Below are 14,738 nucleotides of genomic sequence, written 5' to 3'. Positions count from 1 at the left end.
GTTTTATTGTAATTCAAACAGTATTCCCATTCTTTTTGGAGCCTTGAACTAGGCTATTGAAATACTAATACTTAAAGAGTGCATACGTTCTCTTTGTTGAGCACACCTTTAGTTTCTTTCATATATTTACATTTTGAATATGTATTTATTGTCATATAATGCATCAATTTATTAATTTGTTTTAGACACCCTAATTCTGAAGATTATAAAAACGATGTTATTTGGTAGTGTTTTTGTTTTCGTGTATATATCTATCGTAATTCCGTGATCATCGAAACCGACGGTTGCATTTCTAAAATTAATAATTTTCACATCAAATGCTATTTTGTCTTTTAAATGATAATGGTTTAAGATTATGACAACTCTCTTCATTCATTATCTCTCAAATTTGTGATTGAAAGGATTTTAGCAATCATGTGTGTATTGCTGTCTTTAATTAAGTAAGTTATTTGGATGAATGAAAGAAGATACTTAATCATGTAAGATGTTTTGTGAAATAGGGGTAGTACATCATGTCGGAATAAAAAAACATACTATTATTTTCGTGTATAACATCATAAAATGCATGTTATGTTTTGGGATATTATATTTCTGTTTTGTAGGATAACGATGGATCTTGAGATAAGGCCTTTGAAACTTGAATTGTTTGGTCTTGTTACATTGGAAGTGGACCTGTTGTTCGACACATATGAGAAAACGTTGTTCAAAAAGAGGATCTGGATTTATGAAATGCCTAAAATAACAAAGCGTGTGGTAGACGAATCCACGAAGGAAAAAGATGCCAGTCCGCCGATTTTTTCACCAGTTGTGTCTAAAACGGTATGGTGTTATTATGTATTTGTATCGACTTTTTGTAGCGGCTTTCAAATCGTGAAGAAATGTACCGCATTTCACAATTTATTTCATTTTTTTTAAATCAAATCCCTAGTCACTTTTAAGAGAAGCTCATTCATGAGCTTATCTCAGCAAGTGGAGAACACTTAATATATAAGGGCTAATGATATATCATTTTGATGCATGTATTGATAACTTGCTAATAATATTGATGGTTAATGTAAATAACAAAAACACAAACAAATAGGCTAATCATCTCCCGCCGAACGGCGTCCGGTCCGTCCGTACGTCCGTCCGTGTTTCCATCCATCCGTCCGCAGCAATTTATATGTTACTACTGAATAAAACTTTTATCAGGAGTGTATTACCATAGAGTGCTGTTGCGAGCCCAATATTCGTCTGGATCGGGGCAGTATCACAAGAGTCATTGCCATTTAAGAAAAAAAACACTAAAAAATGTCCTTCTATTACTATGTAAATAAAATACCGAAAGTAACATATACGACTGTAATGTGTAAAACTATAAAGTGATGGTGCATGTGCAAGATCTGCATGAATCGGTTCAGTAATATAAGTTATTTCCGTCTCATTAATGAAATAATTTCAAATGTGTCCGTTTGGAGATATTAATATTTAAAGTGACACTGTTATTCAAAATCAATACATACACATGTATAACAAACATTAATTTTGACTGATAAACCTTTAACTACTTACTCAATAATGCATTTATGGAAAATATCAATTATTGATAACAATATTATAACGGTGTATTTAATAGTAGAAAGTGCAACTGTATTAAATGATTGGTGAATGCTAAAATATTTACTGTTGTCTACTTTAGTCTGATTAGGACGAAATACCGTGTTTTAAGCTCATTTCTTTACAATTAAACTTAAAATCCTTCATAAGAACCATTTTTGTCGATATGTATTCATCTTTTTTGGAATATTAAAACAATATTATTAATTATGGTGAAACTTATCTGGGAATTATTCACAAACATTAGTAAAACTAATGATATTTAAACACCCATAGTTGTGCATATGTATGCTTTGTCTAGATGGGATCAGTATCATCCGATTACTTACCAATTAATTTTCAAAATTATTATACTTGAGTTAGTCCTTTTAAAGCCATAACTATGTTCTTGCTGTATATACCTTTCTTAAGCGAATTTAAATAATAATATAAACACACTGTGAGCTCACTACAGTAAATATCATACTAGACCTGTAATTGGGCTGGTTTCCATAGAATACAATTTCAGATAATATTTCACAAATATGCAAGTTCAGAAAAAAAACCTCCTACACTACTAGAATTAAAAACAACTTAATTTTTTAGATAGTTCTCACTTTTAAATTGAACATTTTGCAAACGTATGTGTTACAGTCACAAACAGGCAGAACTGTTTACTTGCTTGATGTATTTGGGCCATTCAGTATGTAATGCAACTGCAGGTATAACGTTTGTGCTGTAGAAAAATGTTAAAACGGTTCTGGGACTTGTAGCTTTATTTTAATGACAATTAAGAACAACTATTTTAAAGATATAACAATACGTACTTACTGATATTCAATTGTCATAGGGTAAGACAATAGAGTTACCAGCATTAAATACTAAAAATCAGATATTCGAATGTATTTTTGTTCATTTAATTACCGCGTACTCGGCATATTGCACCTTATATCGTTTCGCGTTCGTTTAAAATCAATTAAATATCATTATTATAGCGTAATTGGCCTAACATAGTTCGTAAAGAATACCTTTAGTTGACGTTTTTTTTAAAAATGTTGTTGTAAATTATCCATGTTTGTAAACAGAGAATAAAAAGTCGCTGACTAAAGATTTGTTTTGTGTTTGTTCGTTTAAACATAAACTTAAACTATATATGCGTAGTTTGAATGTTATTATGACAAGTTTGAAAGTCGAACAGTTAAACTCGTCACATAACTGACACTTATTTGATTTGTAAATAGCTTGTATGGAAGAAAAATGACCTTCTAAAATGTAGAAAATTAAAGATTTGTCTTATCAATCATAAACTAGATTCACTTGCATTACGGGGTTCCTGTCGTTGAGTACCTGTATATTTAGTTCTTAACCCTTTCACAATACTTTCAATGATAGTATTGAAGGTACCAGTACATGTGTATGTTTTACCTTGTAATGCATTGTGTGTTAGTGTTATCAAAGGCAAGGGTGTTTGCATAGCAGTGTCTTGAAATAAGATTATTAAACGCAACAATTACACGTTATAACATAAAAAAGGATATAAGAAGTAACCATTCTCATGGTAATCAAAACATTCCAATTTGTCGGATCTACCCGTTTTTGATAGTTAGGAATCTATATAATCTTTGAAAAAAAAACCAAACGTTTATAATATCTGGCCATTTTGGAACCATGCCAATTTGCGAGACTTCCATACAGGAATACTTATTTACAAATTCTTCTTTTTAATAAAAGTCTTAAAACTTGTATTCTTTCAAAATCCAGAATTCAAGAACTGCGCGAGCAACGACAGAGTGTGTTTTACGACAAATTGTAAACAGAGACTACACTGAGCCAGCATTTGAAATATCTGTACAAGCAGCAGATGACAAAAGCAACGTAGAGTTCTTTTTAGATGTCGGCTCATTTCCAGGAGGAAATGATATTGTGTCCAACATGCAACTAGGTGGTTCAGAAACAGTGGTAAAAACGGTAACTATTCTATAACTCATGTCTCAACCCATCCGAATATTCTGGACAGACAACTGCCTTATCATATCAATTTAAGGTTATTGACTGAATAAGCATTCCTAAAATCGACAAGGTAACCGGAACAGACTATGTAAATAGCTATTTTCTAGAAATAGCAACTGAAATTTCACAGTCTCTTCGACACCGTTTCAATAACTCTCTTCGCTCCGTTAAAGTACCAAATAACTGGAAAATGGCTCATGTCTGCGCTATATATAGAAAGTCCGATCCACAAGATGTCGGTAATTGACGTCAAATATCACTGTGTTCTAATTAAGGCTATAGAAAGAATTTTGCACAATTACATGTTCAACTTGTTGCATCATAACAATTACTTAACTCCATTTCAATCGGGCCTTTTCCGAAAGATTTCCACTGTCAATCAGTTTGTATCGATCTACCACTCCTTTCGCCTTGCAAAGAAGTCAGAACAATTATGTGTGACATATCTAAAGCGTTTGAATACATGTCTTCTATCAAATCTTCTGGAAAGTTACAGTTCCGATTCTTTATTGTTATGGCTTATTGACTTTCCTAGTGCAAGAAAACAGTGCGTTGTCTTGTCTTACAATGTCTGATACGGTAACAATATATGTTGGAATCCATTCAGTTTCAAAGCAGGCGCCTTTACTCTTCCATATCTACATTAGTGACATTGTTTGTGAAATACAACCATCAAAACGTCTTTTCGACCATATAAAGTCCGTCAAACAAGATAGTCTGGCAGCGTTTCCACCACATGTAATTAAATACTCTCTTAATCGAAAATCTATAACATTTATAAGGTAGTTGTTGGGATATGCAGACATTGCTTGGGATAATCTGACGAAAGCAGACGAAGACGACAGCTGGTACAGCATTATGCAGAGCGAATAATTTTCGGTGCAACACAACTAGCTTCCATAAATAATATACTTACTCTATTACTCAAGATGTTTAATTATCTTACACCAGAATTTTTCTACACTAATTTCTTTTCGAGCTGATGATACAACTTCCTAAACTCTCCGAAGTTCGCTTTACCTGCGTAACATTTCATGTAAATCACAATTGTTGTTGAGCTAGATCCTGCCATCTACATTATCCGCATGGAATTCACTACCTGAAGACGTCCAGTTTTCTTCATCTTTACCGTCGTTCAAGTATAACCTGTGTAACATAAACAAAGACAAAAGTTAATGAGTTCTACTACGACGGTAATCGCAATTCGATTATCAGTAATGCCAAGATAATAAGTTTCAAAATGATTGACATATGATAGCAACTGATTGATTCCAACCCGTCAAGTTTGTACTCTAACAGCAAGTTGAAAATATAACATTCCTTTCTTATGATTTAGGAAAGCAACGAGTTTCCATCTGGTGTCCCTCTTTACTTTATTATGTTTGCGGAAAACAGCGCTGGATCCAGAAGTTTTATCAATTGTCAGCTATCTACTTATGATAGCACTCCACCGACTGGTCGTTTGAATGTGGAATTTACATCAACTAGTAACCCTAACATTATTCGAGCAACAATATTAGTTCATGATGACTCGGTAATTTCCGAAACGTTCGTCGCAATTGGATTTGGACAAGGACAATACGGTGATCAGTTACTTTCATGGGAACATCTGAAGTTAAAAGAAATCACTAACAGAAAACGTGGTAAGCCTTTAAATAAGTTATTTCCGTGAAAAAATGACATATTCTTTTTTATTGGATTGATATTACCGTCAATTAGTTCTCGTTTGCCGAAATATTGCATCGATCTTCATAGTTTACTTACGCTTTCTTGTTATTGTACTTGTGTTCTAGTTCAATAATAGTTTCCTATATAATAGTATGTATATATATATCGATTTGTTGTACGGAAATGCCTATTTTACCAAGATTTTATCATTAATCAGGAACTCAGCCGTTGGATGAATTCACACAGTCACAGGAAGGAAAACTTGTCACTTCTCCAATCATTTCCTTAATTACGGTAACTGCCTCTGATTGTGCAGAAGAATGCCTTAAAATATCGCCATGTCACAGTTTCAACTACGACTATGGCCTAACAATGGCATGTGAACTGTTACCATCAATAAGGCATTTCGATGAATCTTTGTACACGGTAAGAATACTTTTATATATTTTTAAAGAAAACAACAACTTCAAAACTACGTAAGATATTGTAGAACTTACTTCCCATATTATTTACCAAACAGGAGTCGCAGTTTCATTTCTTCGAAAGATTGTCCAGTGGCCAGTTTGTTGACATAAGTTATGACTCCTTTGATATGCGACACAATACGCTTCACTACGTCAACCTAGACGTAACGAATGTCCTTGGGTATAGATCAGTGATTCACAGTCAGGGGATACTGACAGATTTCTCATGCCCCGAACCAGGTAAGCAATTGGTACAAACCTTGTTCGTTTAGGTTATGACTTTTCAAAACTGTAAGATCAAACTTGTTTTAAGATACTGAATTTAAACTTTTTAAACTTTGTTAAAATGCAATGTTTCCAAGAACTGTTTTTCGTCAACTATGCATTCAAATAACTGCTGTTTGACATCAGTAAACAACATCATGTAAGTATTGGTAACATGTGAGAAAATAAAATGTGTATTGAATGTCGAATAATATAAAGTTTTAAAATCAAGGTTTGCAAAATAATAATTAATGTTGTAATTCTGGTGCCGATTTGAAGCAAATAACGAAGGCTAAAAATCCGCACTGGGTACTTAAAATCTTACATATCCACATTGGAATAGTATGTGATGCTGTGACAATGAACATTTCCTTTTTCAAGGGCTTATAATAAATGGATCGTTGGATATCTTAAGCTTTGTCAATTGTCGAACGCTAGTTCCATTCGACAGACTGGACCTTTCCCGATATTGCACCGACCAGCCCGCAGTTTTTCATAATCATCGGTAAGTTACATGTCCAATATATTTAAGTGATAATGCATAGTTTAAACTGCAGAAACACAAGAACGGCATTATGACGAATGACATTCACAATAGAAGATTGCATAGCGAGGTTTGGGCTCGGCTCTGTAAAACCCGCTTTAAAGATAACAATTCAAATATGCCCTATAAAACAAATATTGATTTTTTTTTAGTTTTGTTTTTTAAAGAACGTTTAGGTGCTTTTTTAGCGTCTTACTGTGAACGGTCATAAACAGTTTCGTCGGTCTATATAGTTACAAGCGTGACGTCATTAATGGTCACGATCGCTTTTTATTCATTGGTAATAGTAATTATTTATGCTACAGAACCGTTATCGACGGACCAGGTTCAAGGACTGTGTTTAATGGCGATAATCCTATGACCGAAACATTGTATTCAAGGAGTGATAACTACATAGCGGGTAAATATATCGAATTGTGTTAGTACTTTTGTCAAATAAACTATTAAACTGTACTCCTGTTTAATAATACAATAATCAAAACTACAGGGACAAAACCGGTAGCGTTTAATGGTAACAACATTCTGATTAAAGGCATATGTCAACACCATTTATTAACTGCTACAAGATATTTATAAGAAAAGGGTGATTTGCTGTTGAGATATGTTTTCAGATCATTCATCCAATAGGATTTTTTTCTGAGAACTTGAAGGGGTTATATGTAAAACTACTTTTATTATTCACTTCCTATTTTGCTATTTGTAAAACGTCATGTAATATTTCACAGCCAACTGGGATGGAATCCATGACAATGAAACAGGCATTTTGGTCTACACATGGTTTGTTGGAAGAAATATTTGCGAGGATTCTATTCATCCTGATGTTGACCCACATAAACAACTACTGCATGAATCACACTGGCGAAACATCGGAATTATATCTTCTTCGTCGTCAAACAAGAACATATTTCCACTGCCATGTATGTTTTATCGAATGATTGAATCCTATAGTTTCTTGTTTCATCGATGTATATTTACACCTCAACGTCCATTCCTTAAACAAACGGACTTTGCAATTGCGAATATTTTGTGATTAACGGAACATCTTCGGATACGTTTGGATCACGAATCATCGCGTTTTAATATATATTAAAATGGTTTATATTGTTCTTGTTGTCTCAGCAGGTCAGAAAAAAGTGTTAATTTATGATTTGTTAAACATATTGTTGTCACGAGCGTTTCATTTTAATGTAAAAAAAGTGTTCGAAAAAAATATTTTCCCGCGTTATTGTGAAGTCATATGATAAACTATTTCCGGTACGGTCGCGTCATTCTATTTACGGGATGGGTGAGAAAGAATGACTGTAAGGTTTTATTATATGTAATTAAGTAACAATTTTGGAAAGAAATAATGAACTATTGGTGTAAATAAAAGTAAAGAATTGCGTCATTGGTGTCATCATCGAGAATATGAACGCAGTTGGGCTAGTTAAAGTACGCGTGGACACCACACACTTTTTCCAGCCCAAATACGTATATACCCCGATAATGACATCATTCACATAATTTATTCCTTAAATATAAAGAATTGTTTTCATACACAAGTACTCAAACTTCATTGATTACAATAAGGCTTCAGATACAGTTATTTGTTGAAAAATGTGGCGGCATTAATAAATCGACGTCTCACATATTGTACCTTTGTCAAATGTGTTTTGACCAAGAACATGCGTCAATTGTATATCATCAGAAATATTTCTAAATTTTTGAATTGATCGGAGTATTAAGTTATTAAAATGATCATTTCAGGAATTTCAACGGAATTATTTATATCAAATCGTCATATTTCTTTTAATTTTCTGTAGCATCGTACAAGATACATGCTTCCTTACAAATACTATTCCATATTGATGATTTAGACTCTGATTTGTTGATTTTTAGCTGGAGGATACTATGTCACTGTACGAGCTATGAACAAAGTTCACTTCGGAGGGTTCCTAGGAACGACAATTTGCCATTCGATACCTTATATTATCGACATAACGAGTCCACTCATTTATGAGATTTACAACATTAAATACCACGAGGACATATTTCTGGTGTCAGCGGATCATAACTCGACGTGAGAAAAATTTGTTTTGAATGAAATTTATTTAATTGATTATTCTTTTTTCTGTTTAATTGCGTTATTACATTTCTTAGTACATATGTTTTCTTTGCTGATCCCTTTCTTAACAGAGACGAAGAATCAGGCATTGCATACTTGGACGCTTGTCTTGGGAGCAATCCAAGAAGTTGCGATATTATGAGTTGGTGGCGTAGCCCGATATTGACATTAGTACAGTTTACATTCAAAGTTCCTGACGGAATACCAGCTTGGCTAAGACTTCGTGCCACAAATAATGGTATCGTGACTTTTATGATGAAGTTAGGTTAATGTTTTTTGTTGTATAAAACTATCAATTATTATGTATTTGACTTTGTCACCAAAATGTGTATGTATATGATTCATTAATGAGAGGAAAAAAACTGATATGTTTTTAAAGAGATAAATGTTTTTCTTAAATATAAAATGAATGTACGTTCATATTACATAAGCTTGTACGCAAAACTTATGTTAAATGATATGTTTTGTATAGTTGATCTTCATGTGGTGGAAAGGGCAAACAGAGCCATTCTTCTAGATTCGAGTCCACCGATAGCAGGTGTAGTCAATGATGGTGAAATATACGCTGAAGACTTGCAGTTTACAAAGTATTCTGATAAGGTGGGTGTAGCTTTGAAAAAAAACAGGACACGTCGTGAAACCGTTAAGAACTAAATAAGTGTGAGTGGAACTCAATTAATAGGCTAAAGCAGATATGTAAGGTTCTGTGATACATGTCATGTAATGTCATTTCAGAAAATTTTAAATAAAACATATTGTTGAAATGGTGAATTACGTCGGCTAAACTAGAGTCTTTTAACGTGTGTTTAGCATCGGGTTAGGCTTTTATACTAATTATATAAACAATATGAATATGTTTGTACTACAGTATGTTAATCTGTTCCGGGGAGTGGATGTTTTTTATGTGTGTTTACGTGTTTCTTGTAACATATATATAAAGTACTTAATATGCTAGCGTTTTGTTTTATTCACAAAAATAAGTAGGGACAATTGTAATATAAACTCAATATGGCACTTGAGAAAAGTAATGAAGCACGCGTAGCCTAGTACTTGTTGGGAAATGTGCACGCTTACCGTAGTGAATTTTTAAAGCATGACCACACGAAATTAATGCGACCAATCCTTATATTTACTGTTCAATAGTTATCTATCAAGATTAAATTGAAATAAATCTTATTTTAGGTTAACAGTTTTTTATTCATAGTTCAATGGACTAGGGGTATGTAAAAACTATTTTTGCAACATAAATTGCATGTTTGTGCAAATAACCTTTCTTGTACACAATGACCTTAGGCATCTGCAACTAGTTGAAGCACAATTAATGCACACTTAATGTTTTAGGTGTGTACGAACTGGCACGATTTCCACGATCCTGAATCAGGAATTTCAAAATATGAAATAGGTGTCGGATCCAAACCTGGAAGTTTGGATGTTGTTGGTTTGGAAGGTGTAAAATACTACGAAAGCTTTTATTGTTTTGAACTTCGAGAAAATGAGACTTTAGTACATGATAACATTTATTTCATCACGTTATGGGCATCTAATGCTGCAACAAATATGAAGAACGTGTCCAAGTCTTCAGACGGAGGTAACACCTTAAATTTAAACTAATTAACACTGAACGTGTTTGTTCTAATATTAAATTATATGACTTACTTCAATTCCAATACACTATTTATTAGATTACATTTCTTACTATAAACTAACTTATCGTTTGTGTATATAACTCAACTTATTAAATTAAAACAAGTATATGAATTAAACCATTTCAGTGAGAGTAGACTTGACAAAACCTTTACCAGGCTATGTTGTCGATGGTAATTTCCCAAATTTAAAAGACAAAAAATACAGCCACTCGAAATCATCAGTACAGGTACAATGGAACAATTTCCATGATCCCGAATCAGGTATAAGAAGCTATTCTACATCAGTGGAAAGAAACAGGTAAAATTTACTGTTGCGTAAAATTGGTGCTAATTATGTATATGCACCAGATACAAGGCTATTACAATAAACTTGAACGATTTTACAATATACATGTACAAACGTCTATTGTTAAATTTGCCATAATCTCAAATATTCAAAAGGACAGGTAAATTTTCCGCGAGAAACAATTGCATTGAAAACTTGATTATTGCTTCAATTGTTCATGTCAAGAAACAAAAATAAGTTATATTTGCGGCATGAGAACAGATCAACTCTTCATGTCTAAACACACTTTAATGTGATATCCAAATTTCTTAACCGAATGAAAATAACAGGGGTATGACCCAAGCGCAAAATAAACATACATTAGCATTGTACAATTTGCAGAGGTGGTCAAACATACGTTGTTAAAACGGAACAAGACATCGATGCTACGTCGACGTTTGCAGCTTGGAAGAATTTGAATCTCAAACATCTTGATTACATTCGATCGACAATTATAGCTATAAATGGGGCTTTGAACGATATATCAAATTCCACAGACGGTATTTTAATAGACTTAACTACACCAACTTCAAAATTTATATATGACGGAACATCACTTGGAGCAGATATCCGATTTCAGGTTTGTAGCAATTAAAGATTTCAACTAGTTGAAAATAAGGTTAATATAATAAGTGTAATCACATTTGACCAATCTATCAACTTACCAATAGTTTGGAAAACAAATACAAATTATGAAGTTATGATCAATAGATGTCCAAGTTTAATTGTTAGCTGGTGTGTGTACACTAGTATTAGTGTGTAAATTGTATTAAATATTTCTCAAATGATAAAATAATATAAAAGCGTTACTTTGTAAATAATACATTTATTTTGCAGAGCTCGCTTGAAGAGTTGTCCGTGAATTTTGAAGTGCAAGATGAAGACTCTGGTATTGTCGAGTTGAAAGCTCAAATTCATATCGAAAACCAAGGTTCTACAAAACAATTTTATCCGGGTAAGATATAAAACAAATTATTGATATTCATTAACCTAAGGTCAAAACAAATGACTAGCTCTCTTTAAAATAATGTCGTTAAAGGCCTAGTTTAAGGAATGTTTGGCATGATAATCCCCTGCTGTGCATCTCCTGCTAATTGCACTGGTGTCACAGTAGGGGCCAACTTCTTGTGTTTTCGTTTATTGGCTCAGGGCCATTTGGGGTCCTATATTATAATAAAACATCCAAAACTGCACAGCAGGATACTCAGATCGGAGATGTGATCAGACAATATGGCAATTAGAATAAGATATCAGAGGTTATGTACAAACACACGGTTTTAGGGGGGAGGGGTGTTACTTATAGAAGCTATAACTAGGCCTTTAAGTTATGTTATGCATTTAATTTATTAATTACACTTCTATTCATAAAAAAGAAAACGGTGGATGGATTTTGCTTGAAAACACCGAAAAAACTGTCTTTACGAAGAAAAACCTACAACTGTCTCTTGGATCCAAGTACAAGTTTAGACTTGAAGCAATCAATGGTGCAGGACTCACGGCAACGTTTGAATCTGATGGAGTGCTAACAGACAATACTCCGCCTGAAGTATTTATAGTGTTTAGCTTTTTTATGAAATAACAATTAAAGATTTGCTAAGGCAGCTTTTTGCGAAAATTTATTTGAAATAACGTTGTTATATTTGTTTTGTAATAAATATGTATTTTAAAGTTAATATATCTGGTAACGTTTTTGTTTTAGCTTGAACATCTAGAAGTTGGAGTTCTAAGTGGAGATGATGAAGAAATCGTCTTTGGATACGTTTGGCAGGCTGATCACGATGGCATAAAGGCCTCATGGGTATCAAGTGACCATGAGTCGGGAATCACAAGTGTCCGATTTGCTGTTGGCACAACGGCAGGTTAGTTCATTTGCGATAATGATTACACATCTCAAAATCGAATCGTTCAGATTTTTTTCATTTAAGTTCATAATGAATGCTACAATATGATATTTCGTAATGTATTATATATCTAGGGTCAGACGATGTCTTTGGGTGGACAAAACAGGAGCAGTATTCAAATGATGCATATCTACCTTGTTTGCTTATGGACACTGCTTTGTCTGATAGCAACAATTACTTTCCTGTGTATTACGTATCACTTTCGACAAGAAATGGTGCTGGCTCGTGGAGTACAGTTAAAACATCTACTCCTGTCGTTGTAGTACCGGAAGATGTCACGGGTACAAACCAATTTGTTTTTACTTGATTATTTGATTGTATTGGCTTATTATTTGAATATATATTTGATTCAAAGATGTTAACGCTTGGCATTTTATGCGTACTCTAATAAACGTTCCGTCTAACAATTCATTGCTCAAACACATTTAAACTGTTTTTATCTGACTGTTTTCTTGTGAAAATAGACATATTGTTTTTCAGTACATGTTAATTGATGTTATAGGTATATCTGTTGACGGTCCAAAGGAGGGCCTTTCAAACGACATTGATTATCAGAGTGATATGCATACCGTAACAATAAGTTTTAGTGGATTTGAAAGTTCTCTGCATGGGATACAAACATATGATTGGGCAATAGGAACTATTCCACAAGGAGAAGATGTTCAACCGTACCTAGAATATGCGATTAGACATTCAGAGACAGAAGTGTCAGACCATCATGGTTGGTGTCAGAATTTACTTAACCTTGATTTTTGAAGTGTATGATTTAGATCCTTTGCCCAGTTATTTCGATAAAACAACTACCGGTATACTGTTAAAAGTCTTAAATTTATATGTACGTTTCAAGTTTAATATCTAAGTTTACCTCTAAAATAGATTGTAACTTTGATATTATGAAGCATAGAAATAAATTATTTGTGTTTTCAAATCATTTCATAGGATTAGAAAACGCAGGACAGGCCCAAGTTACAGTTGATATCTCACCAAACAAAACCTACTATTCTACACTCAGAGCAATAACAAATGCTGGAAATGTTTTGCAAACGACAACTGATGGTTTTATTGTTGACACCACAGCCCCAAATATAAGTATCGTAACGTGAGTGTTAAACGTTTGCACTATATCTGTGATACATCGATTTATATGTGTTATTTTCAAAACATGTACACGGACGGAAGATAAATGAGAATGTTGATATATTTTCAGTTTGGGTTCAGAGTCCATGGAAAGTGGAAAGTCGGCATTTCAAATAGACGAAACAGCTTTACCTGGATCATGGTCTTACCATGATGTTGAAATTCACGATGCCAATAACGTAGACAATATATTACATACGACATTTTCCATGGGTTCTTACCCGTTTGCAACAGATGTCGCTAACATCAAATATCTCAACGCGTCTGTTGATGGAACGTCTTCTATTATCGATGAAAGTGTATTGCCGGCGTTACAAGGTTTGCACATGTTAACCTTCAATAGATACTTACCAATTGATACATATATTGTGAACAGTAATTATCTTTACGCGCCTGTTGATGGAGTTTCTTCCTTTAACAAGGAAAGCATATAGCCGTAGATACACAGTTAATAAATGTAATCCTGTCGAATTCGTATGCCTTATAGTATATACGTATCGTATTTAATTGTTGTTAAACGATGATATACTATATATCCGATATATAGGTATACCGAATATTCTCTCTGTGACGGTGACAAATAAAGCCAACATAACCGCCAAAGCCTACTCACAGTCACTAATTCAAGACAACACAGAACCCGAAACTGGGATTGTGAAATGCCATGAATATATCCAAGTAAGTAAATATTAATATATTGTACACTTATGCAATTATTTTTGTTTTCAACAAGCTAAAAGTAATAAGTTGTTATTTGTGTTATGTTGTTAAACTGTTTTCATAATGTTTTATTAGTAGCTAGTGTTAGAGATCTGATTTTGCTCTTGTTTTGCTTTGATAGTATATTTTGAACTTTCAAGTTCACTTTGGTTTAAAATCAGGAAACTCACAAGTGTCCCCGCAAGCCTTTTCGATGCGATAATATTTCGACTCAAAGGCTACTTTTGGATTTTTTTTGTGCTTTTTTATGAACTTCTTGTGGGATAGTTCTGGTTTGTAATCAATATATAAATTATAGCATTGCATTTAAATAATACTGTTAGGACATCCTTCACCAAAGCAGCGTGCACCGGTTTAAATAAGGTAACACTTATTTGTGC

General features: G+C 33.4%; 1 protein-coding gene across 1 annotated transcript in view; it reads left to right on the top strand.

The window, feature by feature from the left end:
• Positions 1-14,738, top strand: part of LOC128235445 (uncharacterized) — a 30,473-nt gene that overhangs the window by 12,294 nt on the left and 3,441 nt on the right. The window contains exons 21-42 of the mRNA XM_052950266.1: positions 603-819; positions 3,337-3,543; positions 4,922-5,228; positions 5,471-5,679; positions 5,774-5,957; positions 6,363-6,486; positions 6,831-6,925; positions 7,251-7,442; positions 8,404-8,584; positions 8,701-8,867; positions 9,102-9,229; positions 9,971-10,217; positions 10,402-10,573; positions 10,943-11,180; positions 11,438-11,555; positions 11,974-12,146; positions 12,300-12,459; positions 12,576-12,782; positions 13,004-13,222; positions 13,441-13,600; positions 13,709-13,956; positions 14,186-14,316. Of these exons, the coding sequence (XP_052806226.1) occupies positions 603-819; positions 3,337-3,543; positions 4,922-5,228; positions 5,471-5,679; positions 5,774-5,957; positions 6,363-6,486; positions 6,831-6,925; positions 7,251-7,442; positions 8,404-8,584; positions 8,701-8,867; positions 9,102-9,229; positions 9,971-10,217; positions 10,402-10,573; positions 10,943-11,180; positions 11,438-11,555; positions 11,974-12,146; positions 12,300-12,459; positions 12,576-12,782; positions 13,004-13,222; positions 13,441-13,600; positions 13,709-13,956; positions 14,186-14,316 (4,084 nt within the window). The remainder of the gene's footprint in view (positions 1-602; positions 820-3,336; positions 3,544-4,921; positions 5,229-5,470; positions 5,680-5,773; positions 5,958-6,362; positions 6,487-6,830; positions 6,926-7,250; positions 7,443-8,403; positions 8,585-8,700; positions 8,868-9,101; positions 9,230-9,970; positions 10,218-10,401; positions 10,574-10,942; positions 11,181-11,437; positions 11,556-11,973; positions 12,147-12,299; positions 12,460-12,575; positions 12,783-13,003; positions 13,223-13,440; positions 13,601-13,708; positions 13,957-14,185; positions 14,317-14,738) is intronic.

The sequence above is a fragment of the Mya arenaria genome, chromosome 5 (genome assembly GCF_026914265.1).
Source record: "Mya arenaria isolate MELC-2E11 chromosome 5, ASM2691426v1".
Lineage (NCBI taxonomy): Eukaryota > Metazoa > Mollusca > Bivalvia > Myida > Myidae > Mya > Mya arenaria.
Note: the sequence above shows the minus strand (reverse complement) of the source record. Positions and strands in the feature narration are given on the sequence as shown.